We start from the raw sequence: 25,792 nt of genomic DNA, 5'->3' as shown, positions 1-25,792 counted from the left end.
GGAACCGCCAGACTCTCTCCAAGCGGCTCACGTTCCCGCCAGCCGTTCGCGAGGGTTCCGGTTTCTCCCATCCTCGCCAGCGCTTGCCGTTGTCTTGATTCCACCGTCCTGGTGGGGTGGGGCGCTAGCTCGTGGTTATGACTTGCATTTCCCTGGTGACTAATGATGTCAAGCATCTTTCTAGGAGCTTATTGGCCATCTGTGTGTCTTCTGGGCCACCCGGGGGGACAGGAACAATCCTAGAATTCGAGGCTGTCTGAATTCCTGGCCCAGCCCAGCAGAGACACCAGACCCAGCAGTTTCAAGTGACATCTTCCTCATTGGACCAAACGCTGTGCCTTTTGAATCCTGGACGTCACACAGCCAAAGGGAGGAAGTGGGCACGGGACAGAGCCGCAGTCCTTTGCTCCCCTCACCCCAGCGACGCCCCGACGCACAGAGAAGCAGACGCCTCAGTGGCTTCACCTTGATCTTTTTTTATTTGCGTTTTTTAAAAACAATTAAATTAGAATACAAATATTAGAAAACAGCGGCCCTCAGCTGCCAGTGCAGGTGGAGGGGGCCGAACTGCGCGACTGAGTTTATACAGTAAAACTGAATTTGCCCTCGACCAGATTGCTGTCCCTTTCTTCTTTAGACCTGAAAGGATATTGCTTCCTGACTAGGAGAGTTCTGTTTATACAAAGGGAAATTATTCTGGGGCTGGGCAGAGTGGGGTGGGGGTAAGGAATCAAAAGCAAAGACCGAACGGTGGGCAGAGGTGGTTTGGAGAACCAAGCATGGTCGGTGGGGGGGGGCGGGGCCAAGGATGCTGGGCAGGGGGCGGGCACGCGGCCACGGGTCCCTGGAGACATCTGGGGCAGCTGTGGGAGCTCAGGGGTCCCTGGCCCCCTAAGCCGGGCTGGGTGCCTGGGAGCCAAAGGGCAGCCCCTGCCCGGGGCCTGTTGGAAGACGAGAGGGGCTCCCGGGGAGGGGGTGCCGGGCAGGCCTCATACCCGTTGGAAAACCCAAGAGCAAGAAGAGGGGCAAGGAACCACCCCAAATAGAGAGGCCGGGGCGGGGGGCCCTGCCGCCCCTTGGGAAGTGGACGCCCTCCCTGCCCCGCTGAGCGAGGGGCCGGTGGCATCTGTGGGATCTGCGCTGTTCCGTAGGGAAATTAACCTGAATTGGAGTTACCGAGGTAGCTGGCTAGAAAACTGAGACCCCCCCCCCCCAACGCCACACGGTGCCACACTCTGGGGCCCCCACCTCCCGCAGGGGGTCCTGGCCACATGCCGGGTCTTCAAAATACCAAGTTATTGCACTTTCAAAAAATACAACACATCTGTGGCTGAACCCTCCCAGCCCCACCCTCCCCCACCCCCTGCCGCCCCACCCGTGCCCCCGCCACCCCCCTCCCCGCCCCAACCCACTCCATGGCTTCTTGGCTAAAATGCTTGCTGCTCGGCGGCACGCTCCAGGGTCCCTGGGTGAGAGGACACGTTCGCAGAGAGGAAAAAAGGAAAGGAACAGACGAATGTCAAAGTCGCGGTTGCCGCCAGGGAGGGGGCACACGGCGGGCTGGCTTCCCAGCTGCCCCCACCGCCCCGCCCGGCCTGGGTCCCTCTGCACCGGCTGGAATGGTCATCGGAAGGCAGGGCGGGGCGTCGGGGGGCGCGGCTTCTTGGGTCCCGCCCGCCCCTTCCCAGGGTCAGCTCAGTCTTCGGGGCTCTGACTCCGGCTGGGGAAGCAGCTGTGTGGGTGGCTTGCCCTGTTTGTTAAGAGTTTGATTTTTTTTGTTTGCTTGTTGCATTTCTTTTGTACTTTTTTTTTTTTGTCATTTTACTTTTTTTTTTTTAATCCTCCGATAGGAGAGTCCAGAGGTACAGGTGCCAGGAGTCGGGGAAAGTTTGGGTGGAAAAACAAAATGAACAATAAAAAGAAGAAAAATATCTCACTCCTCCCGCTGTACCCGAGGCCTGCCTGCGCCCCGCCGCGTGGTGAGCACCAGGAAAGTCGAGTGTCCGGCCGGCGGCGAGCGGTCAGCAGGCCGACACCAGGCCCTTCGGGAAGGGGCAGCGGCGCTTGGGCCGGGGGCCCTCCTCGTCCTCATCTTCGTCCTCCTCCTCCTCCTCCTCCTCTTCCTCCGAGGAGGATGAGCTGTCCAGCGTGAGGTCCACCACGTCGGCTCCTGGCTTCCCATTCTCCACACCGCCCACCACACCGGGACCACTGCCGGTGCCCCCAAGCACTGCACTGCCGTTGACACTGGGGGTGGACAGGAGCCCGTTGGCATCTGAGGTGCCTGCGGGTGAGAGGGACAGACGCTCAGGACAGCTGCTGACTCAGAGGGGGAGACTGAGGCCAGCGCGGGGCAGGGGGGCCCTAGGACACCTTGTCCTCCTCATCACGTGGCAGGCCCCAGAAGACAGGCCAAGCTGGGCCTGACGCCACTGGGTCCCCAGCACCCTGTACAGGGCCTGGCAATGGCAAGCGCTCGATAACTGTGCCACCTCCACACGGCAGGACACAGACACTCAGAAACTGCAAACCCCATGGAGCAGGGATTCAGGGAGAGCCGTGCTGGCTGGGGCACCGGGGGCCTGGCGGACTCACCGAGCACGAGGATGGGGCAGTGGGGGCTGCAGCTGTGCTCCCGCTCGGCGCGGATTGGGCACCACGAGCCGTCCACCAGGTACTCGATCTCGTCAGCGTCCTTGCACTCGCTCAGGATCTTGGAGAGGAGCCTGGGGGGCGAGCAGGGCTGACTCCTGGGCCGGGTGCTCCCTGTCCCCACCCTGCTCCCCGAGGTTCTGTGGGCGCTCACTAAGCTGCCCTCCCGTCTGCACAAGTGGCTCCAGGAAGCACGGCCAGGCCTGGCGGCCTGAGGACCCGGGCTGCTGGGGCCTGCACGTTCTGGGCCCCGAGGGTCCGCCACATCGCTCGGGGGCCTGCAGGTCTACACTCCTAATGCGGTGACAGCTGGCTGCGAGCACAGAGAGCGTGTGGCGTCCCTCCAACTGCTCAAGAGCAGGGGCCTGGGGGCGCCGCAGGACAGTCCAGCTCTCCGGCCCCTAACTGAGCTGCCCAAGCTCCCACCTCGAGTCTGTGCTGCCCCTATCAGTACACATGAAGAAACTGAGGCTCGGAGGGCAGGCGCATGTGGCCCGAGTGGGGCAGAGCAGAAGGGGGGCCCCCTCACTCCCACACAGACGACGGCGTCCCCAACAGAGCGCCCACGGCAATAGGCCTGGGCCCCGTTCTGCCATGTACAGCCAGCCCAACCCATTTCAGATGGAGAAACTGAGGCCTGAGGAGGAGGCGTGAGCTCTCCGAGGCCACAAGGCCAGGCGGCAGCACGCCTGGGTTCCCGGCCTGCCCCCCGCCACTGCCTGGCCTCGGGGCCTCAGTCTCCCCACCTGCAGGACGAGGTGAGCGCCACGCCCACGGGATCCAAGGAGCGGCCACGTGTCCATGCCAGGCCAGGCCTGGCACAGGGGACACACTGGCCACAGTGGCCCCAGGCCCACCTCATCCCCAGCATCTGCTCAACATCAGAGCCACACCTGTCTCCAGGTGCCTTCAACCACCTCAGTCAGTCACGGAGAAGAGAGACCCTGTCCTGCTCCAGACACCCTCTGGCTCCCACCCACCCTGAGACTTCTCCATCACCACTCAGACCCCCAGCCCAGGGTCACCGTGGTGAGAACACAGCTCTGCCTGCAACATGCTTACCCCCCCTGGAAAACTCCTATTCGCTCTCCAAAGCCCCAGTTGACAGCTCCTCTTCCTCTCTATGCGCGGCCCAAGCAACAGGAAGGTGTGCGTCTGGCTCAGTTACCCCCAACCCCCACGCCTAGTGGGAGCTCCTGGCGTGGGATCTGGGACTGGGTCCTTTTGGGGACCCCTGGATCACCAGCTCAGGGCCAGGGATGACAAGGTGGCAAAACCTCAAGAAATAAAAGTATGAATCAAGGACTCTTCCTCCAGGGAGGCTCCCCGGCTATACCAAGGCCCCAGGGGCATGTGGTATGGTGGTCTGTGGGGGGCACAGCCACACTCTCCAGTGCCAGCTGCACCTGGAGCCGTCATCGCTGTGGCCAGCCTTGCCTCGCCTCAGGGACCTGCTCGAGGCCTGGGGGGAGGATGGCGCCGTGCTGCCAGGCCGGGGACAGGGACGCCATTCAGGCCAGCCCTCATGCCCGGCCCCAGGGGCCTCCTCACTCCACCCGGGGCCGCCCTGCTTGGGCCCACAAGGGAGGGGCCTGGGCTCAGAGCTGGCTAGGCCTGGGTTCCCATCCCGGCCCCCTATGAGCTAGGGGCGCCGGAGGCTGGCGTCTGTCCCTTCTGAGTCTCAGCTTCCTCATCTGTAAGGTGGAGATGATCCAGGCCCACCTGCCGGGACGGCTGGGAGGGAGGGCTTGGCAGGACCCTGAGTTCGGTGACAGGACGGAGACCAGTGCTCACTGGTGGGGACAAATTCACACCAGCCCTGCAGGTCGGGCCCATCCCGTCCCCAGACGCACATGGCCCCTGCCGGATGTCCGCCTGCACAGGCTGGGGGTCCAGGGTGTGGCTGCCCGCATGCCCACTCCTGCCTGGGCCACTACCTCCCTTGCCCCCGCCTGGCGCTGGGGACAGGAGGCGGGTGTGGCCAGCGCCTGGCGGGAGCTGGTCAGTCAGGTGCTCGGCTCAGTTTCTGGAAACCTAAGACCCGAACAGCCTCCCTTCCGGAGAGAAGAGCCTTTTCCCCTCGGTTCCCTGTGGCACGGGGAGGGCCTGCTGGTCGGGCTGTGGGGACAGCCTGGCCATAGGCCAGGGCCCCTAGGAAGGGGACAAGCGGGACGCGACCAGAACTTGGGGGAGACGTGTGTCCTTTTGACCTTTCTACACGGAAAGCGTGACTAAGGCTGTGCTCAACGCCTGCTGGGAAGCGGCTCCCTGGCTCGCGCAGCGACCTTGAGGCTGGGGCTCTGGAGTCCCCATTTTATGTGGGAAAAGACGACTCCAAGAGCGCACAGTCATACGGGAGCCCCATGGACCTCCAGGGTCCAGAGACCCCTTCTGAACCCTAAGCCACACTGCCACTGCCCGCACAGCAAAGGCCCCGAGAAGTCCTGCAGGGACGACACACCTCTCTCTGTAACCCGGGGCTGCCCAAGGGCACTTGCTGCTGGGCAGCTTGGTGACCCCAGGTAGTCAGGAGCCACAGAAGTAAAGGGCCAAGCCCTGCGCAGCCCCACAGGCAGGGCGGTCCCCGTGCACCCCGCCACTCACCCATCGATGATGAGCTGGTCATAGGGGGCGGGCTTGTCGCACACGGGGCACATCCAGGTGGGCTTCTTCTCGTTCATCTGGAGGTAGAAGACGGCGTCGAAGCACTGCAGGTGGGCGCAGGTCTCCGCCCGGCACGGCACGGACAGCCGCATCTTCACCAGCTGCGGGGAGGGGCACGTGAGCGGGGCCACACAGCCGCCCCGGCCGCAACGGGCGGGTGGGGCCGCACGCCGCGACTCACCGGGCAGATGAGGGAGACGCGCACGCCGGTGGTGGCGATCTCGCTGTCGGGGTCCAGGCGCAGCTTCTCCTTGACTGCGGAGAGGGGGCAGCCGGCGTCAGCAGTGGGGCCGGGGCGCCCGCAGGGCCAGGGCTGAGGGGAGGTGCTCTCCGGTAGCGAGCGCTCTCGACAGCCCCGGCTCCGGGAAACGGGCACCCGGCGAGCGCCCCAATGTCCACCCCCAGGCCGACGGGGTACAAGCTGTGCTCTGGGGCCCAGGGGATGAGGAGCATCTGTGCAAAGGCCCTGGGTGCCCAAGGGGCCAGCCAACCCCCCCACAAGCCCGCCTGCTGTGGCTCCTTATGACCCCCAGAACTTTTCTGGAAAGATCCAGGCGACACAGAGCTGCCAGCAGGGCCACGGCTGCGGCTGTGGCTTCTGATGAGAACCATTCCAAAGGACACGGCAGGGATGCGGACCCCGTGGGGCAGGAATGAACCCACGGGCACAGCTCCCTCACGTGCCGAGTGTCACTTCCTCAGAACAGGAAGAGATGGCGGGGGCCCCCAAAGCCACATGTGCCCTGCAGAAACGCTCACACGCCACGGGAGGCCCTGGGGACCGGCAACACTCGGAGCAGGCAGTGCCACTCCATCCCCAGACGGCTCAGGTGGCCCGATGCCGCCCTGCTGGGTGGAGGCCCCCCTCGTGCAGCCCAGAACTGCCCCCTCCCTCGACACCACCCCTGCATGCCCTCCTCCAGGAAGCCTCCTCTCCCCTCCCGCACGGGGCTGGGGGTGACCGTGCTGGCTTGTCCCCAAAGTCCAGTCAGTCAGTCACAACTCAGTGTGAACTTCCGCCCCGCGGCTCCCATCTCTGCTGACAGTGCTAACGGCGGCCCAGAGGCCTGGCCGGCGAGCAGACCCCGGGCAGCCGGGACCGGACGCAGCGCACCAGGTTGCAGAGCGAGGCCTCACCGCCCGAGCTGACGGGGGGACGGCACGTGCAGCAGGAGGGGTCCCTCGAGACGAGCACAGGACCTCCCAGTCACGACTAGAGGAAGCCAGCGGCCGAGATGCCGGCCTGGGGCTAGCTGGCTACAGGGACACCCTGCCCCTCGGCCGGCAGGGGCCGGGGCAGCAGGGCTCCTGCCCCACCCCCTGCCCCGGCCCAAAGGCACCGAGGCCAGGGTGCCTGCAGGGAGCCCGCCTCCTCTGGGCACGCTGGCACTGTCCCCGCAGGGAGACGGGCAGGTGAGGGGTGAAGAAAGGGCTTTGAGGGGAAAGGGAGGTGGTGGGGTGGGGGGCTGAGGCCCTGGGGTCACAGCCCTGACTCTGCCACTCTGCGCCTCAGCATCCCCACTCGTCAGATGGAGACATGGCCCAGCCTGACTGCCCAGGGTCACTGCCACAAGGCGCCCCACAAGGGCCTCTGGGTGATCAGAGAGGGCCAGTGAGCTGCCCGCGGCCACACAGCTGCACCGCAGAGGGATCCTTGCGTTCCTGAGCACCTGGGTGCAAGGGCGCAGGAAGAGAAACAGGGCCAGGCTGCCTGCCAGTCTTAGTGGGGGGGTTCTTAATGCTCTAGACATCGCCCCCACCTTTTTTGGGTGTTAAAGGGAGAAGAGAGAAAAATGAACCGTCTCACCCTCTCTGGTCAGACCTGCATCGAGGCCTGTGAATCCGTCCTCGGCTCTGCTCTCTGTGCCCGTCCCCCGCCCGCCCTGTTCCCTGCCTAGACATCCATCACCCCGGGAGGGGGGGTCCTCCCCTCCGGGGAGCCCTCCAAGGCCTCTTGCTGCCACCGGGACCCCCACAGGCCTTGCTCGTCCCGGCCTCGGGGCCTCGGCACCGCAGGCTCTGCGGCCTGGCTCCCTGCCCCGTGCCCTCCAGGGCCCCCCAGCGCCCTGGCCTCCGGTGACGGACGGTGCCCAGGCCCCGCGAGGCCGGCCGCACTCACCCAGCGCCTTGCACAGCTCCGGGTGCTTGACGCCGATGGTTTTCAACCTCTGCAGCAGCTCCGAGGACGTCAGCTGCCGCACCAAGTACAAGGCCACGGAGTAGCTCTGGGGGCAGAGGGGGGCGTCAGGGCCGGGTGGGCGGCGGCGGGCGGGGCGGCCCCCGGCCCACTCACCTTGCCGTAGTTGCCCCAGGTGACAGTGATGCGGTTGGTGGCCGAGGACAGGTACATGAGGTGGGTGAGGTTGATGGGGCGGCACGGCCTCTTGGGCTCCACTCCGGGCTTGTTGGAGGGGTAGTAGCCCTGGGGAGACACGCGGTCAGGCCACCGCCGGGGCCAGGCCGTGACTCGCCCTCCGCGTCCCCCGCCCCTCCAGCCTGTGCCATGGCGGAGCCGGGCTGCACGGGGCCCCGCTCACCGGGACCGAGCAGTAGCTGTGGTTGACCTTCACGGCGATGTTGGGTGGGTACTGGTCCTCCTGAGGGCCGCTGGTGTCCGAGTAGCAGATTCTGCAACGAAAATGAGGGCCGTGGGGCCGCGGGCCGGGAGGGGCGGGGGAGTGGGTGGGGGTGGGGCACCCACGGACTAGGGCAGACGGCAGGAGGGAGCGAGGAGCAGCCCATGCCCCCTGCCGGGGCACCAAGAGGCTGCCGCAGGGAGAGGGGCTGTGGCGCAGGTGGGGCAGACCGGGCTCACCTGAGGACAACCTGCACGGCCTTGATCCCAGGCTGCAGCTCTCTGTGTGCAGAGGGAATCAGAGGGGAGAGAGGGGGCGTCAGGGAGCAGGGCGCCCGGCCACCAGCCGCCACTTCAGCCAGGTGACTGTGGGCCCCTCCCGCACCAGCCGCCCGGCCGGCCCGCTGCCTCCCCTGCCACTGAAGGCCGACAGGTGCCACCCAGAATGTTCTCTCCTACCACTGACTCCCTGGTGACCCAGACAAATGACCGCCCCTCCCGGATGACGGGGCAGCTGGTGGGAACAGGACGTGGGTGGCAGGTGTGGCCACGCATGTGCCGAGCACCCGACATGGGGCTGCTCTGGCGGTGACTTGTGCACAGCTGGAGACGGAGGGGCCACCGAGAGCAGAGTCAAAGCCCTGGGACCAGCCTCTGTCCCCCATCTGTCACAGCCCAGTGTCCTCAGCTGGGGCGATGCTGCCCCCAAGGGACAGCAGGCGACGTCTGGGGACATCTGTGGTTGTCACACTGGGGGTCTCCTAGCAGTGAGAGGGTGGGGCCCAGGATGCTGCTTAGCCCCCACAGCGCCCAGGACAGCCCCCTGGGGGTGACCAGGCCCAACGTCGCAGTGCCCAGGGGAGGGCCCCTGTTAAAGGGGCAGCCAGCCAGCTCCGGGGCTGCAGGTCCATGGGAACACGCCAACCCGGCACCCTGCCCCACACAGAGGGCCGGCCCTGGGGACACGTGGACGGCAGGGCACAGCGCACCTGGAGTTCCGGATCAGCTCCACCTGTCTGGGCGTCAACGCGAAGATGCACGGGCTCTCCTGGAGCTTCTCATTGTTCTGTGGGACTGAAGACAAACGGGGGGTCAGGGTCATGTCTGGTCCCCCAGCGAGGGCGCCCACCATGGTCATCTCTACAGACCTGGCCCTCTTCAGGCTGGGAAGCAGGAAATGGAAGGCTGAGCCCCTGCCGGGCGGGCAGACATGGGGGATGGGGGCGGACCCTGGCCCTCCTTGGGGCCGCTCGCCACAGCCTGTGGTTCAGGAAACTCTCAGGACACCCCGTGCCCTGCTGAGAGCCATGCGGCCCCCAGGGTTCAGGCATCTGTTCAGGAAGACTGAGAAGCGCTCGGCACAGGCCTTGCACCTAAAGAGCCCTCAGTGGGCCGTGCACGGTGCTGCCGTAGGGGACAGGGACAAACTGGACAGAAGGGGTGCCTTGGGCGGTCACAGCCAGCCAAGGAGACGAGGAAGGGAAACGGCAGCAAACCTCCAGGTGCACAAGACAAGAGTCACAGGGTGGGCCCGGCGCACAGTAGGGGTGGGGACGCCACACACAGAGCCTTACTGGCCACCACAAAGCACCCACTGGGTGCAGAAGGCGGAGGAAAGTCAGCCAGAGGATGGAGACCTTGGTGGCAAAAAGCCAGCTCTTCACTCTCCATTGTGACTGCACTGAGAACCCCCGGCCGGAGGAGGAGATGCTCTGCACTGAACGAGAAAACACAGCACGCCAAAACTGGGGGAGGCAGCTAGAGCAGTCACGAGACGGAAAGTCATAGCTTTAAACGCCCCCATCAAACAAGAAAGAAGGGTCAGCCCCAGAGGCCCACTGGTTAAGTTCGGTGTGCTGTGCTTTCGCAGCCCCAGTTTGGTTTCCGAGTGTGGACCTACACCACTTAGCTGTCAGTGGCTATGCTGTGGTGGCCCACACACAAAAGAGAAAAATTGGCAACAGATGTTAGCTCAGGACGAGTCTTCCTCAGCAAAAAAAAAAAAGAAGAAGAAACAAAAAAGACAAAGGTTAAAAATCAATGACTTACACACTTCCTCCACGACAGGCTAGAAAAAGAGCAAATTAAAGCCAAAGTCATTAGAAAGAAGGAAATTAAAGACAAAAATGGAAGCCTGTGAAACAGAAAGCCAACAACAGAGAAAACCAACAAAGCCACAGTTCTTTGACAGACACCTAGTGAGCGAGGCAGCAATGAAAAAGATGTCGAGGGGCCAGCCCCATGGCCTAGTGGTGAAGCTCAGCGCACTCTGCTTGGGTGGCCCGGGTTTGATTCCTACACCACTTGTCGGCAGCCACACTGAGGCAGCGTCCTATACACAAAATAGAGGAAGACTGGCACAAACGTTAGCTCATGGCCAATCTTCCTCAGGGGGAAAAAAAAGATCTTGAGAACACAAGCTATCAGAACAAAAAATGGACAACAGTACAGATCCTACAGCCTTTTGGGTTAGTAGGACAACATAACGAATGGCTCCATGCCAAGAGACTCGACAACTTAGATGAAAGGGACAAATTCTTCCAAGGGTGCAAATTACCAAAACTAGCACCAAAAGACATAGAAAGTTTGAAAAGTTCTTTATCGGTTAAAGAAACTGAGTTTGTAATTAACAATCTTTCCACAAAGAAAAATATAGGCCCAGATCAGTGAATTCTATCAAACATTTAAGGAAGAAACCAGTCAAACTTGACGTAAATGAAGAGAATAAAGGAGGAACACTCTTTAACCCATTTCACGAGTCGGCATAACCCTGATGCCTAAACCAAACAAAAACGCATCAAGAAAGGAAGGTACAGACAAACATCCTTCCTGAACACAGACGTAAAAACCCTCAACGGAACATTAGCAGGGCTGGCCCCGTGGCCAAGTGGTTAAGTTCATGCACTCTGCTTCGGCGGCCCAGGGTTTTGCTGGTTGGGATCCTGGGCGTGGACACAGCACCGCTCATCAGGCCACACTGAGGCGGTGTCCCACACGCCACAACTAGAAGGACCTACAACTAAAAAATATGCAACTATGTAATGGGAGACTTTGGAGAGAAAAAGGAAAAAAATATAAAATTTTAATAAATGAATAAATAAATCTTAAAACATTAGCAAATATCCAGGGCCCCTGGGAATGGTCCTGGGATGTAAGATTGGTTTAAAACTTCGACATTCAAGGGGCCGGCCCAGTGGCGTGACGGCTAAGTGCACATGTTCTACTTCGGCGGCCCAGGGTTCACCAGGTCGGATCCTGGGTGTGGACATGGCACAGCCTGGTAAGCCATGCTGTGGCAGGCATCCCACATATAAAGTAGAGGAAGATGGGCATGGATGGTAGCTCCGGGTCAGTCTTCCTCAGCAAAAAAGGAGGAGGATTGGTGGCAGATGTTAGCTCAGCGCTAATCTTCCTCAAAAAAAAAAAAAAACAAAAAACACCGCAACTTCGACATTCACACTAGAAGGGCTAAAATGAAAAGACAGACAACTCCAAGTGCTGGCGAGGATGTGGAGCCATCTCTCTCTGCTGTGGAGTATAAACTGGTACGACCACTTGGGAAAACTGTGGGCCAGCTCCTAAAAAACTTAAACACACACCTACCCCAGAACCCAGCAATCCCCCTCTGGACATCTGCCCCCCAAATAAATGGAAATACGTCTACAAAAACCTGTACGGGAACATTCACGGCAGATTTATTCCTAACGGCCCTGAACTGGAGACAACCTGGGTCCCGGCAATGGCAGACGTGTAAACCAGCTGCGGTATGTTCACGCAATGGAACAAAACCTGAGATCCACACAACAACGTGGACAAACCTCAACACCGTCACGCTGAGCCAAAGGAGGCAGGCGTGTCACGTCGTGTTCTAGAACAGGCCACGCTGATCTGTGGCGACAGGAATCTGAACAGAGGTCGCCTCTGGAGGGGGTGAGGACTGCCCGGAAGGGGCAGGCGGGCCATCACGGTGATGGCAATGCTCTGTATTCGATGGCATCTGGGGTACCGGGTACGCTCATTTGTTACCACTCAAACGGCACGCTACGGTATCTGTGGATTGCGTTGCGTGTAAATTACACCTCGATTTAAAGCCACACTGAGAAACCATCTGAGCGACAGATTGGAGGAGACTGAAAGTCTGACAAAGTTGACGAGGCTGCGGCTGGAGGGGGAGGAGGGGGCAACCTCGCAGATCATCAAAATCACGCACACAGCCGCAGAGCCGGCCTCCCGGTGGCTGTGGAGCCACAACTGCAGACACGCTCACACACGGGATGGCGGAGGCCACGGCCACCCCACCCGTTACCTCCGCCACAGACTGCCAGCGAGCCGAACGCCCACAACGTGGCCTGGTGAAGACGCGCTCCCGGACACCGTCCGAGGAGCACTAGGCAACGGGGCAAACGGGGGACGAAGGCTCAAGCGGCCCTTTGCGTTCCGACCAGGAGGACCTTCCGAGAGTCTCTAGGCGCAAACAGCGGGTGCGGAGCAGCGCCCCGGGGGACGCCTGCGCAGACGCCGCCCTGCTCGTCGGTGCCAAGGCCGTCCCTGGGGAGGCGGCGAGCGGTGGCCACAGGTGCGGCCTCGGAGGGCTGCGAGGGGGGCAGGAGCGGGCTTTATCTACACCGCAAACCCTTCAGGACAGTGCGGGCAGGCTGGGCCTATAAAGGGCCCGGGTGTAAGTATTTTCAGCTTGGCAAGCCGCTTGGTTTCTGCCTCGGCGTCCCCACTCTGCCTTGTACCCCAAAGCCACCAGGGCCCCTGAGCACGCAGACAGGCGCGCCTGCGTGTCAGCAAGTCCTGCTTTACGAGGCAAGGTAGCCAGTGGGGTTGGCCCCTGGCCCTCCTCAGCCAGCCCCCGCTTTCGAACCTTCTGGATTCCAAAACACAACGGGTAATGTCTTTAAAAGGCAAACAGGATGTGAGTTTCAAACCAGCTCAGGCTCAGAAGCCAGGCCGCCTGGGGTGGTACCCCAGCTCTGCCCGGGGCCACGCCTCCAGCCCCACCTGAGCCTCCGTCTGCAGCTGGCGCTCAGTGAGAGGGGGCTGCTGTCATCGGCACTCTGCTCCCCGATCACGCATGTTTGTGGGCCCGGCTGGTCCCTGCGGGGTCCTGGGGGGGTCCTGGAGGAGAGCTGCCTAGAGACCACCTGCAGACACGCCCAGACCTGTGCGAAGAGCCTGGGGACAATTATTGGGGGGTGGGGGGCTCAGAATATCCAAGCTGGGCTGTGACGGCTGGGTGGGAGGTCAAAAGTAAGCCCCATCTTGGGGCTGGCCCCGTGGCCGAGTGGTTAAGTTCGCGCGCTCCGCTGCAGGCGGCCCAGTGTTTCGTTAGTTCGAATCCTGGGCGCGGACATGGCACTGCTCATCAGACCACGCTGAGGCAGCGTCCCACATGCCACAACTAGAAGAACCCACAACGAAGAATACACAACTATGTACCGGGGGGCTTTGGGGAGAAAAAGGAAAAAATAAAAAATCTTTAAAAAAAAAAAAAAAAAAAAAAAAAAAAAGTAAGCCCCATCCTGCAGTGTCCCCAGGGGTGGCGGGGGGCCGGCAGGTTGTGTGGGAGCCTCGCTCGCCAGGGAGCTCTGCCGCAGACAGTGTGAGAAAGGCAGGGGAGCCGGGTTGTCGGAAGACCAGACTGCGTGGTCCCTCCCTGGAAGGGCTCCCATCTCCAGCCGAGGCTGCTGCGGGGACAGGGGATGCGCCCACGCTCTAATCTTCTGCTGCGTCCTCAGCCCGGGCGGCCAACGGCTCTTCCGGCAAGCCACGTCGCAGGCAGGCAGGAGGCAAGCCGCCACCTCGGCTGGCACACGGCACGACCTACCCCGTCGGGAGGCGGCTGGGGATCCCCCAAACCCAGACCCTCGCCCTCTGGGCCAGGGGCAGCTCCACCCCGTCAGCTGTTCAGGGCCCGGTCGTGTGTGGTGTCGGTGACTCTCGTGCCCCCACCCCAACAGCAACTTGCCTGGCCAGTCCTGTTAGCTCTGCTTCCACACCGCACCCAGGGCGGCCCCTCCCATGCCCGGTACCCGGCTCAGTCTGATCGACCCGCAGACCCCTCGCTGCTCTCCCGGCTCCCCCAGCTCAGCGCCTGGGGTGATGCTCTGTGCCCACCCCTGGTGGCCTTGAGTCCATGGTAGCCACCCAGGCCTCCTCCTCATGCTCCCCACCCGCCAAGAACATCTGCCTCGGGACCTTTGCACTGGTCATCCCCTCTTCCAGAACATTCCTTCTCCAACCATCTACATGGCCCTGGTGTCTTTTAATTCTGTGCAAACGCCACCAGGACAAGCGCCTTCATCTAAACACTGCGCCCACCCCCCCTTCTGGCCCTCCCCACCTCCTTCCCCGCTCAGTGCATCTCCAACACGTTTACTCCTAGCATCCAACACAACCTCCCAGCATCCTGGTGTCGTCGCAGACCCTGAACCAGTCCCCAGCACTCCTGCTGTCACCTGTGCGGCTGTGGGGCAGGGCAAGGGGGGCGCTGATGTGCGCCCGGGGCTGGAACTCCTGGAGGAGCCAGGGAACCCGGCAGACTGGGAGCCAGGCCCGGGGCGCCATCCAAGAAGCGACGGGGGCCGGACACCAGCTCCACCCTGGGCTGCGGGCCGCCATGCGAAGTGCCACCAGCAAAGAGCAGTAACGACGGCGCAGACGCTCACGGCGCAGGTACCCGGGCGCGGCCAGGACACAGCCGCCCGCCTCCTTGCGGGCTGCGCTTGTGGGGGAGGAAGGCTCCCGTGGGGTCCCCACTGCCGGCCCGGGTTCCTAACTCCAACACGGACTTCCACAGAAGCTCGGACGAGGAAAGAAGAGGGGGTTTCAAGAGGTCGACGGGATGGGACGTTCTCCCTCCCACTGCCCAAGCCCCAGGGGCCTCAGGGGACAGAGGAGGACAAGGCCCCTCGTCCAGGCCGATGCCCCGCCCGCAGGGTCTCTGACCCCTCCCTGCCCAGAGATCCAGCATCAGCTCCCCAAATCTAGAGTCAGGCCAGCGTGACGTCGAGGTCTGAGCCATGGCGCGGGGCGTGGGTGCTGCTGGGGTGGTGTCCTGGCGGCAGCGGGAAGTCCCCGGGCCGGGTGCTGGGCGCCTCGCCCCCAGCAGGCAGAAGACGGGCACCATGAGCCCCGTGTCAGGGGCTCTGGGTTCGAGTCCCAGCTCGTCCACTCACAGGGGCGAGGAACCTGGGTGCCCGCACCCGTCCGATGGGCCTGTGACTTCCCACTCGTGGGGTTACCAACGTGGGCCAGGAGCTCAAGGATCTTAGTTTGGGGGCCTCACTGAGGCCCCCAGGCTGCCTCTCAGCTCCAAGCCTTTGCTTACGCAGGTGCCCCCCCAGGCCCTCCATCCCATGGATGCAGCGGAGAACAAGCCAGTCCCACAGACCCCGGTGTTCAAGAGGCAGGCATACAAATGAACAAACAACATTGGGGTTGGCAGCAAGGCCGTGGAGGACCAGAGGGTGGTGAGGGAAGGCAAGCAGGAGAGGGAGACGAGCTGTAGACACAGCGATCAGGGAGGGAAGGGCCAGGTGGACGTGTGGGGAGGAGGATGAGAGAAGGAACAGACCGTGCAAAGGTCCTGGGGCAGGACTGGGCCTGGTGTGTTGGAGGAACAGCGAGGAGGCCAAGGAGGCCATGCGGCTGGAGCAGAGGGGAGGGAGCAAGGGGGAGAGAGGGAGAAGGGAGGGGACGGGGCAGAGCAGGGACGTGACCAGCCTGCTCTTCGAAAGCTTCCTCTGGCTACTGGGGGAGAGTGAACTGCTGTGTGGGGAATAAACAAGGAGGAAGCTGAACAGCGAAAACTGGGGCTGGGAACCGCGGGAGACAGAGGGAGCCAGCAGGCTGGGCCTGGGACCTCCCCGTCCATCTGCGGGCCCCCTCGCAGGTCGTGCTGGGTGCTCCCCACAGCCGGGGCCCCCTCCAAAGCTGCCCAGGGGGGGCAGGCCCCCTGCCCCTGGTGCTGGGAGATGGGACACAGGATGACCAGGGCCACCCAGGCTCCCCTGGCAGGAGGCGGGCCTGCAGACACACTGAGGAGCCTGGCTGGGCAATGCGCCGGCGGTGGGGCGGCGGGCAGGCCACGCGGCCTCTTGGAGCCTTGTGGATGACACTGAGCTCAGACGGGACTCAAGAAAACAAGACCTGGGAAGGCTCCCTGGACCTTGGGTGACTCCAAAACCCTCAGGACGGTCAGTCTGTCCCCACTCTTCCCAGTGGCCTCTGCCGCCTTGCCCAGGCCGCTCTCGCCCCTCCTCCCGTGCCACCCCACGCTCGGGTCACAATGGCCTCCATTCACGAGCGCTCTCCCACCACCGGGCCTCTGCCTGGAACACGCTGCCCTGGTCTTTCCTCTTTGTCCGGCTTGTCGCTCTTCACCCCCGGGGCAAGAACGAATGCGCCTTCTCCAGGAAGCCCTCCTGCCTGCCACCTCCCCACAACGAGCAGTAAGGGGCTCCTGGTGCCGACAGCCCCCCTGGGGACCCTGCACTCCCCGATCAGGGCATTCCTCGCCCAGGACCATTTACCCGCCTCTAGCGCAGCTTCCTGGAAAACGTGCCAGGCCAGGGACACCACTACCTTGCTGTCCCTTGGGCAATACGAGCAAGAGGGCCTCGAGGCTGGCTGACAGACAGACGTGTGCCCTGTGCCACAGTCCCCACCTCCAGGGGGCCTGTGGTCAGGACCCGGGGCACGTGCTCGCTCACTCTGCACAGGACGGGGACAGGCCGAGTGGTCCACCTGCAAGGCACTGACTGCAGGACATCAGGTCACCATGTGTCCTTCCTCCCGCCCGATGGGCTCCTGGTGGCCCTTCCTGTCCCCACTCGCGCCCTGACTAGGAGCTCAGGTCCTCCTCAGTTGGGTCCTGGCTGCCGTCACCCTGAGCGGCCATCAGATGCCCAGGGAGCCCCTAACCATGGGCTGTGACCCGCACAGCGCTCCCGGCCCCCTAAATCCGCCGGCAGTTGGGAAGCAAGCGCCCCTGCCCCAGGCATGTGCCGCCGGCCTCTGAACTCTCGGCTGGGACGGGGCGATGGGCTCTAGAACCTTCATGTGGTTCAGAACCAACGGTGCAGGGAGGGGGTCAGACTCGGGGGGGTGGCTGAGCACTCGGCCTGGAGCCCCTTGCTCGGGATGCTGTGTGACCTTGGGCCAGTCTCCTGACCTTTCTGGGCACCAGTCCCACCTCCCGCTGGAGCAGCTCCTGTGTCCTCAGGTCCCGGCTCCGCTCTGTGGCTCTATTATTCCCTTCCCTCCCCTCCCCCAGCCGAGCATTCCACTCCGCGTGATTTATGTCTCCCGGCCGCCTGGCGCGGGCTCCAGCCCGGAGCCGGCCGGCAGCTCTTCCGGGAAAGCAAACCAGAGGGTCTGGGCCTCGCTTTGGTCGGTGGGTCATGGCTAGGGCTGCAGGGGCAGCTGGTGGCACTGGAGCCCCACCCCCCACAGGACCCACCAGGGTGACCCCCAGAGCGAGGGGCAGTGGACAGGACTGCGGGCCCAGGACACGCGTGCCCCGACCACTTCCTAGGAGCCCGGGCAGCCCTGGGTCCCCGAGGACGGGGCCACCCTGGGATGGCGCAGGGTGGGGGTGGGAGCAGGGACAGGGTGGGGTCGGCCTCTTTGTTCTGAGCCGCCAGCAGAGTCATTCCTGGTGTAGATGGGGAACAGACTCCCGGAGATCAGGTGACCGGGGTCCCCGGGGGCTCAGGGCGGCGATGCATTGTGGGCAGGAACGTGCGGCAAGGAAGCGCCTGGTCCGGGCAGGGCAGGGCAGGGGAGGGCAGCGGAGGGTGGCCTGAGCTGTCACCTCCAGCCCCGGCCCGCCCTGCACCCAGCCCGCCCTGCTGCCTCCCGGTGGAAACCCGGCCCTGGGATGAAGACGGCTCTCACGTCCTCAGGAGCCTCAAACGCCTGCTCGACCCTCAGCGCCAGCCAGCCAGCCGGCCAGTCTGACCCCAAAGCTGCGGAGGAGCTGGGGGCGGGGTCCCGCCTCTAGAGAGAGGTGGGGGAGCCGAGGTGGGGAAGGCGTCGCAGGAAGCCAGCAAGGGCCCGGTCCCCAGCTGCCACCAGCCCTGGCACGTGCTGCTGGGCTGCCTGCCTCTCAGCTGGGGGACGAGGAGCCCCTCTGCGTGCCAGACACAGGGCGGGGGGGCGCAGACCCAGCTGGGGCCCCCGCTACGCCCCCTCCACCTTCTGCGGCCTCACCTGGCACCGCAGCGCCCTGGCCACTGCCCAGCCCTCCCACCAGGACGAAAGGGAGCAGCGCGCGGAGGGCACCGGCCGAGCAGGACAGTGCTGGGTCAGCAGCAGGACAGGAGTGGGCACGGCGGGCAGGGTCGTGGGGACTGTGGCCCCTGCCCTGGCACACAGGACAACCAGGACCGGAGCCCGCACCGGCGCAAGGTGGGGCTCAGCAAGGACGTAGGGGTCGGACGGGAGATGGGACAACGGGCCGGACAGGGCAGGACCCACAGTGCCAGAGGGCTGGGGCCCCCTCAGGAGCTAGAAGGGACTCCCCACCAGGCCGGGGGCTTCAACTGCTACGGCCCCCGGCGGGCACCCAGCCACAGGCACCCAGACGTGCACTATGAGTAAGTGACGAGTGAAAACACACACAAAGAGAGAGGAAAGATGCAGGGAGAAGAGGCGCTGGGGGTCCCCAGGACACTCAGGGCCTGGAACCCGTGGGTCCACGGGAGGCCCGGGACCAGCCCTGACGTCAAGGCTGCTACACAGGCCCAGCACACAGCAGGCGCTCAATCAATGTGGGGACAGAGCGCCTCAGAGCCCTGGCCTCTCCTGCGCCTGCCGGTGCCCCATCGGGAGCTCGCCCGGCCATGCCCAGAGCGGTCGGCCGTACTGGCCAGAGCCTCCCACAGGCCGCCTGCTGCGAAACGCCCCTGCGGGCAAGCAGAGAGGTCATCTCCACCTCCTGGCCCCTCTGCCTTAGGGAGTAAGAGTGCAGAAGCTGCCTCCCGGGGTCCCTGGGGCCCCCACCTCCTGGCGCAGCCACTGGCCACCCTGCTCAGAGCGGCCTGTGTGACCCACGGGATGTGGCAGAAACCAAGGTGTGCACTTGCCAGCTCGGCCGAGGAGAAGGCTGCAGCTCCAGCTGGGCTGTGCACACGCACATGCGCACACACTCGCTCTCCCCTCCCTGCCCTGGGTCACTGGTTCCACGGGAAGTGAGCCACCGTGCCACGATGGGGGACACTCGAGCCGTCTTGGAGGCCACCATGGCGAGAACGGGGGTCCCCAGCCCACAGCCGGCAAGGAGCCCAGCCTGCCTGCAGCCACGCGCAGATGCGGCCTCCAGCCTCAGCCGAGCCTTCAGACCGGGTGGCCGCCCCCGACAGCCTGACCGTGAGCTCTTGGCAGCCCTGCACTGGGCAGTCCCCAGCTGGCCACTCCCAGGTGCCGACTCTCGGAAACCGAGCGCCCAGAGGTGTCGGCTACTGTGGGCAGCTGTCATCGGGGTAACTTGTTACACAGCAACAGCTCACTAATGTAAAGACCCAAAGGTGGCCCCGAGCTTCCCAGAAGGACAGGCCCCGCCACCCCTTGCTGCTCCCGAGGCTCAGGAAGGAGGAGGTGGGTGCCCCGGGGGGCGGACTCACCCAGCTCGGTGGGCTTCAGCAGCTCGTCCAGCATGTTGAAGAAGGGCAGCTTCACCAGGCGCACCTCCGGCTTGAGGGTCTTGGCGGGCAAGCGTCCGAGTCCGTTTAAGTACTTCCCGTACAGCACGGGGTAGTCGAGGTTGGGGCCCGAGAGGGGAGTCCTGGGCACGGCGCCGGCCCGCTCGAAGGTCGGGTGCATGGCCAGGGGGTCCAGCGGCCGGTGGGGCTGGGGCACGGGCTCCGAGCTCTTCTTGGCGTAGCGCGTCTCGTAGAGCTCCTTGATCTTCTTGAAGAGCTCGGGGCTGCAGTCAAACTGGACCAGCTGCAGGGCCCGGGTGACAAGTTCGTGTTTCAGTCCGCTCTTACTCCGGCCGACGAAACCCAGGAGCATCTGCAGGTCGGAGACTCGGAAGCTCATGACCATGTTCTGCGGACGAGCAAGCACAGACGCGCGGGTCAGGGCGGCGCGGCCGGAGGGGGGCCGCCACGGGGCGCCGGGCTTCCCGGAGCATCTGCCCGACGGGGGGGACCCCGGCAGCCGCTGCCCGGCCCTGCCCCAGGCCCCCTGCGTTCTGGCCGGCGGGGTGGGGGCCCAGGCTCGGCACCCCTCCACGCGGGCTGCCGCCCCCCCCCCCCACCTTCCTCAGCCTCGCCAACGCAGCGAAAGCTCCGCCACTACCCCCCACACCACTGCCTTCTAATTTAGGTCCTCTTTTCCCATCTTCCGCCTGAAAGCGTCCCCAGGGCAGGAACTGGGACTCTTGCTCTACCGTCAACAGCCTCAGCCAGCCCCTGGCCCAGCACTCATGGCCTCTCTGACCCTCGGGCTCTTCGTCAGGGAGGACAGGCTCCATCCCAGCGGGATGTGGGAAGGACCAGATGACGTACCACACTTCCCTCTGCTCTAGAGGACGGGAGCCACAACTCGCCTAATACCGACCACGGGCCAGGCAGTGAGCGGGAGCCATGATCACAGACTCACCCTGATCCTTAAGACACCCCCACCAGGTTGGTGTGAGCCCCGAGTCACAGCCCAGGTTCAGCCAGGCCAGCTCAGAAACCGGGGTAGCCGCTCTCTAAGACGCTGCCCCCAGCGTGACACAGAACTGAGCGCTGCCATCAGAACGTCCCCTGATCACTCCAGCAGCCTCCAGGGGGCCGTCCCGGGCGCTGTGGGGGGCGGAGCAGCACCCCAGCCCCCCCAATGACGCCAGGAGCACCCCAAACCCCAGTCGTGACAATCGTACACATCCCACAGACATCACCATGTGTCCCCAGGAGGTAGGATCAACCCCACTGAAAACCGCAGATCTGAGGGGAAGGCTCTGGGAATCTGGCAGCTGGGGGTGCCGTTCACTGAGCTGGGGCAAAGGGACAAACGAGGTCTGGCACTTAATACCTGGCAGGGTCCCTCCCACCAGACCAAACCACACACAGGAGCCCAGCCACGCCAGGGTTTTCTCCTGGGCCGTCTGGCGGTGGCCTGCCCTCCATGAGACCGGCCAGGGCGGGCTCCCCGAAATGCTCCCTAAGCAGTGTGTCTGCGAGGGACGGGCCAGCAGGGTTTCGGGGCCATCCGAGCTGAGCCCTGAGGCTGGCCTGTGATGAATGAAACGTGGTGGGAAAAAGAAACTTCCAGGGGCAATGGGAAGAAGATAGCACAGGTCCCCCGAGTGGGGATGGATGGCTGGCGTGCTGGGGGCGGGACGACACCTAAAGAAAGTCATCAATCGCTGAAACTCAACTCGAGAAGTTCTGACAGTGGGAGGAGGGCGGGAACCCTGCCAGGTGTTTACGGAGCGGCCTGAGTGCCAGAAGGTTCTGGCATGTCCCGTTTCCTGGCTGTCTAAGAGGCAGGCGAGGAGTCTGCTGGCGGCCGGGGACTCAGGAGCCCTGGGCTCCCACACTTGCGTGGGTCCGTGCACGGGGGCGCTCAGCTCCCTTCTGGCTATACGCTCCTGCGGAAGGCGGAGGGGCCATCCAGGCTCAAGATAACAGTCCTGCCAAACCTGGAGGGGGAGCCTCCGGCCGCAGGGTCCTCCTCCTCCTCCCTCACGACAGCCATGGAGCGTCCACCACATGCCCAGCCCCACAGGGACTGGCGCCCACGCTGCAGGAGCGAAGGCTGAGGTCCCAGGGGGCCTCCCCGCGAGTCAGGGGCAGGGCTGGCACACGGACCCCGGGCCGTGGGGCTCCTAAGGGCATTTCCTTCCACGGCCTGGGGGCGCTCACTCCCCAGCACAGCCCCTGCCTGGGGACCTAGGCATCTGCTGGCCCTCAGAGTCCGGGGCTCTGAAAACAGAGGCTCCCCTCCCTCGGCCTGACGTCCCACCTGGAGCAGAGGAAAAAGGCTTGCAGACAAGATGTTTCCTCTGGAAGGGGCCCACGGCCTTGGAGGGGAGAGACACCGTCGTGTGGAGGCTGACGGCGCCATGGAGACAAAGTGGGGTGTGCTCGGCCTTTCTGAGCCCGACCACAAGGATCTTCTGACAGCAGGCTGCCCCTCGGAGCCCCCGCCCCACCGAGGCCGCCCCTTCCACCAGGGCGCACATCCGGAGTGGCCACAGGAGCATCCCGGGGCACACCCCTCAAGCTGCCATATGTTCGCCGCTCGGGTTTCTCAGCAGCTGCCACCAGCAAGGAGCCTGCCCTTGACACCGGGAGGGTGGCGTCTCGAGGGGGGCAAGGCTGCTCAGGAAGCAGCCCCAGCGCTCCGCAGATCACTTCCTGCCATGCCTTCATCCTGACCCGCCTGGCCTCAGATCTGTTTATAAACAGCGCCAGGCCCCTGCAGCTTCCAGAGGCTCAGCTCCGGGCTGGTGTGGAGCCGCGTGGAGACACGGCAGCCTGGACAGAGCTGCTGTGCCTCACGGCCCCTCTCCAGGCCATGGCTCCATGGAGCGGCCGTTGGGGGAAAGCCAAGGCCCCCTCTTCAGGAAACCGGAGATCCGTGCAAAACGCTCCCCGCCAGCTCAGAGTCCAGCGGCCACCCCTGCCCTCTCAACCCCTCTCGGGGGCCTAGGAGTCTCAGATTTCCAGTTTATCGACAGGTTATCAACAAGCCCCTCTCACACCAGCCCTTCCTGCACCCCAAAAGACAAAATCTCCAGCTCTTAACACGAGAGGCTGAGAAAGCGCCTGAAAGAGGGAATATGTCAGTTACGCATAAGGCACTCCGCAGGGATGGAGAAGCTGAAGAAAAAGGCTCCCGAGGAGGGAAAAAGTCATGCGGAGTCCCAAACCCCCTGAACAGCGGCCTGAAAAAAGGGTCAACCTGATTTAATTGGGGTGGGGCGCCCCAGCCAGCAGAGGGCCAAGTAGAGTTCACCAGATCGTGTTTCAAGGCCCCGGATGTAAAAAGGAGCATAGACCCTATCCTCCGCTGGAGCGGGGGTGGGAGTCCCAGGCCCACAGCCCCACTGGGGGGTGGGAGGGGTTAAATTTCAGGGCTGGGGGACTTTGGGCCCTTGGGCTGCCACCTTGGGCTTACAGAGTTCACACCTCCACATCTCTGAGGCAAGCCTCAATTTCTCACAACCCTGGAGAGGAGCAGAGGTGTGGGGGGGGTGGTATTGGGGGGGCACTCTGGGGTCATGCCCTATAAACACAGAACCTTGAGGGCTGCATTCGGATCCCAGTGGGAAGACATGGCAGATCTAAGAAGACGGAGGAGCCAGGGAGAGAAAACATTGACAGGTCAGGACCTCGGGGAGGAGAGCCCAGAAGGGGGAGACGGCCACGCCTCGGTCCTGTGAAGGTCCAGCCCCCTCCCCTCCCCGGGATCAGCGGCCTTGAGTAAACTTCTCAGGGCACTAAGGGAGAGCCCTAGTCCAGCCAGGGGCAAGGGTTCTGGAGCCTCACCTCCAGGAGGGCACATCTCTGGGACAAGGACGCTCCTAGCTCAACTCCAAGAGAGTTTGAAGAGGCCACAAGCTGGGAGAAGGGATGGCATCTAGATGCGGAACCTGCACCCCCAACTGGAGCATGGGGGAGAAGCACGAGGAGCTATCCCCAAAAAGAGGCCTAACCCGCAACCAGCCCCTCCAAGGACCAACACAAGACATCGGCAGAAAGGCAGGGGGGCCGAGAAGCCACAGCTGGGGTTCCTAAGGGGACCGAAAGCAGGGGATCCGGGGGCTGTGTGGGGAGAGGGTCTGATCGGAGAAGCAGACTGACAAGGGACTAGACGAGCGGGGTCTGGTCCCACTCAGTGTGGGGTTCAGAGCCCCCAGGAACAGAATCCAAAGACTCTCAGACGCTGTCCGAGGGGAAGGAGGGAGGAGGAACGCAGAGCCCAGGACCCAACACTCAGAGGACGCAGTGAGAAGGCTGCTGACCGAGAAGAGGGGTCCGGGCTCCGTCCAGGGCGGTGGGCAAGCTCCCTGAGCACCGCGCCCACTCCGGGGCCGAGACGGAGGGTGTCGGGAGGGGGGCGGGGCCCCGGGACCCACGCGGGAGCCGCACAGGGGCTCCAGACCCCAACGTGGGGTACAGACCCCCAGAGAACACCCGGAGTCGGGGGGCGGCTCCGGACGCTGGCTCGCCACCCGGGACGGGGGAAGCGGTGGCAGAAGAGTCAGGGAACCTTTCCGAGCAGGAAGTCGCCAAGCCCAGCCCGGCCCGCTGGGCGGGGAGGCTGAGCCCCCGATGCCGTCCTCTGGGCCCCGAAGAGGGGGCGGGCAGGCCAAGACACTCCCCCCGGCCGACGAGCAGGGACCCCCGCCCGGGGCGAGGAGGGGACGGGCGGCCCGGCCCGTCAAGCCGCCTGGGGGGACGGTGCCTCCAGCCAGGAGGCGCGGCCCTGTCCCCGGGTCTGCGGAGAGCCGGCCCCGGACCGCTCGGGCCCCGCCTAGAGCCCGAGGCCCGACCCCGGGCGCCGAGGTTGGGGTGAGGCTCCGAGGCCCCGCCCCCGGCTTCCCCGCCCCCCAGCCCGCTCGCGGAGCCCGGGACCGGGGGCGGGCGAGGGGAAGGCGGCGAGCGGCGGGCGGGCCGCGCCGCAGGGCCCCGGGCGGGAGGCGCAGACCTCGGGCCGCCGCCCGCGCCCGTCCCTCGTCCGCCCGCCCGCCCGCCGGGCCGGCGCCGCCGCCGCTCACTCACTTTGGCCTCCACCAGCTCTGCCGCCATCTTGGCCACCAGCGTCCCCGCGCCGGGAGCCCCCAGCCGTCGCGTCACGTGACCGCCCGCCACTCGTGGGCGGGGCCGCCGCCGCGGCCAATTAGCGCCCGCGCGCCCTCCTCCCGCCGTCGCGCGCCGGCGCCCACTGCGCAGGCGCGCGCGGCCACCGCCCGGGCCTCGGGCCAATCAGAGTGACCGGACACCGCCCCCTCCCCCCTTCGCTCGCGGCGACCACGCCCACCCCGGGCCGAGTCTGGCTTCTTAAAGGGGCACGAGCCCAATACAAGTCTGGGCGGGCGCCGGTTGCGGTCTGGGCAGAAAAGGCGGAAGCGGGCGGGCGGGCACGACAAGGCGGTCAGGTGCCGCGGCCTTCGGCGCGAGGCGGCCGTCAGGTGTGTGCCCGTTCGCCCCGCGGCGTCGGGTCGGGGAGGAGACGGTTGCTCCAGCGCGGCGGCCGCCAGGTCGCCCCGCGCGCTGCACATCCGGGTCCTGGCGCGGCACATGGGGAGCAGGCGCTGCACCCCTTTTGCTGGCCCCGGGCTGATCAATGCGGGACCCCCTCCCCGGTTCCCCGGAGCTCGTGCATCCCTCACTCCCGCAGGCGACCCCTCCCCGCTAGTCCGCCTCCCCACCCACAGTAAACCTTTGCCGCAACCTCCCCTGCTCAAGAGCTCTCCGTGGCTCCCCAGTGCCCGCCGCCGCGGAGCTCTAACATTCTGGTGTCAAAAGCAGGAAGAAGCGAGAAGACAAATTTTATATTCCAGGGCCCGTCCCCTGAGATCATCAGTCTCAGGGCAGGAATTAGGCGAAATTTAACGGTGCGCCCCATATCACTCAGTCATCAATTATGTTAATATGATATTTTTAAAAATAAGAAATGCAAAAAAAAAAAAAAATCCAGGATGAAGAAAATATCCAAAATTTTCAGGCCAGACAGACTCCAGCTCTGCAATGGCACACGTGGTCTCGCTCAGGTCTTTCTAACTGTTCACCTCACCCAAGCCCCGACGGTGCAGGGTTCTGGTCTATTTCTATGACAAATTTTTATTTTCAAAATAGTTTTAAGATTCGGAAGAAGTTGCAAAAATAGTGCAGAGTTTTACGTACCCTTCACCCAGCCTCCCCCAGGATAACATCTTACATAACCACCGAG

At 64.1% G+C, this 25,792-nt stretch overlaps 1 protein-coding gene across 1 annotated transcript; it reads right to left on the bottom strand.

Moving 5' to 3' along the window:
• Positions 1 to 460: 460 nt before the first annotated feature.
• PIAS4 (protein inhibitor of activated STAT 4) lies at positions 461 to 24,788 on the bottom strand. Its single transcript, XM_023644425.2, has 11 exons — positions 24,622 to 24,788; positions 19,525 to 19,951; positions 8,881 to 8,965; positions 8,132 to 8,173; positions 7,854 to 7,944; positions 7,610 to 7,738; positions 7,436 to 7,541; positions 5,498 to 5,571; positions 5,257 to 5,417; positions 2,596 to 2,726; positions 461 to 2,284 (listed from the first exon to the last, which is right to left on the bottom strand). The coding sequence occupies exons 1-11, from the start codon at positions 24,646 to 24,648 to the stop codon at positions 2,022 to 2,024; spliced, it is 1,536 nt and encodes a 511-aa protein (XP_023500193.1). The 5' UTR covers positions 24,649 to 24,788; the 3' UTR covers positions 461 to 2,021.
• Between the last annotated feature and the right edge of the window lie 1,004 nt (positions 24,789 to 25,792).

This window comes from Equus caballus, chromosome 7 (genome assembly GCF_041296265.1).
Source record: "Equus caballus isolate H_3958 breed thoroughbred chromosome 7, TB-T2T, whole genome shotgun sequence".
NCBI classification, from domain to species: domain Eukaryota; kingdom Metazoa; phylum Chordata; class Mammalia; order Perissodactyla; family Equidae; genus Equus; species Equus caballus.
Note: the sequence above shows the minus strand (reverse complement) of the source record. Positions and strands in the feature narration are given on the sequence as shown.

Excerpts from the sequence above, each read along its gene's own strand:
- PIAS4 (XM_023644425.2), bottom strand. The coding sequence starts at position 24,648 with ATGGCGGCAGAGCTGGTGGAGGCCAAA. Across the intron at positions 2,727-5,256 it reads GACCAGCTCATCATCGATGG|GCTCCTCTCCAAGATCCTGA; the intron begins GTGAGTGGCGGG and ends CTCGCCCCCCAG. Across the intron at positions 2,285-2,595 it reads CTGCCCCATCCTCGTGCTCG|GCACCTCAGATGCCAACGGG; the intron begins GTGAGTCCGCCA and ends TCTCACCCGCAG.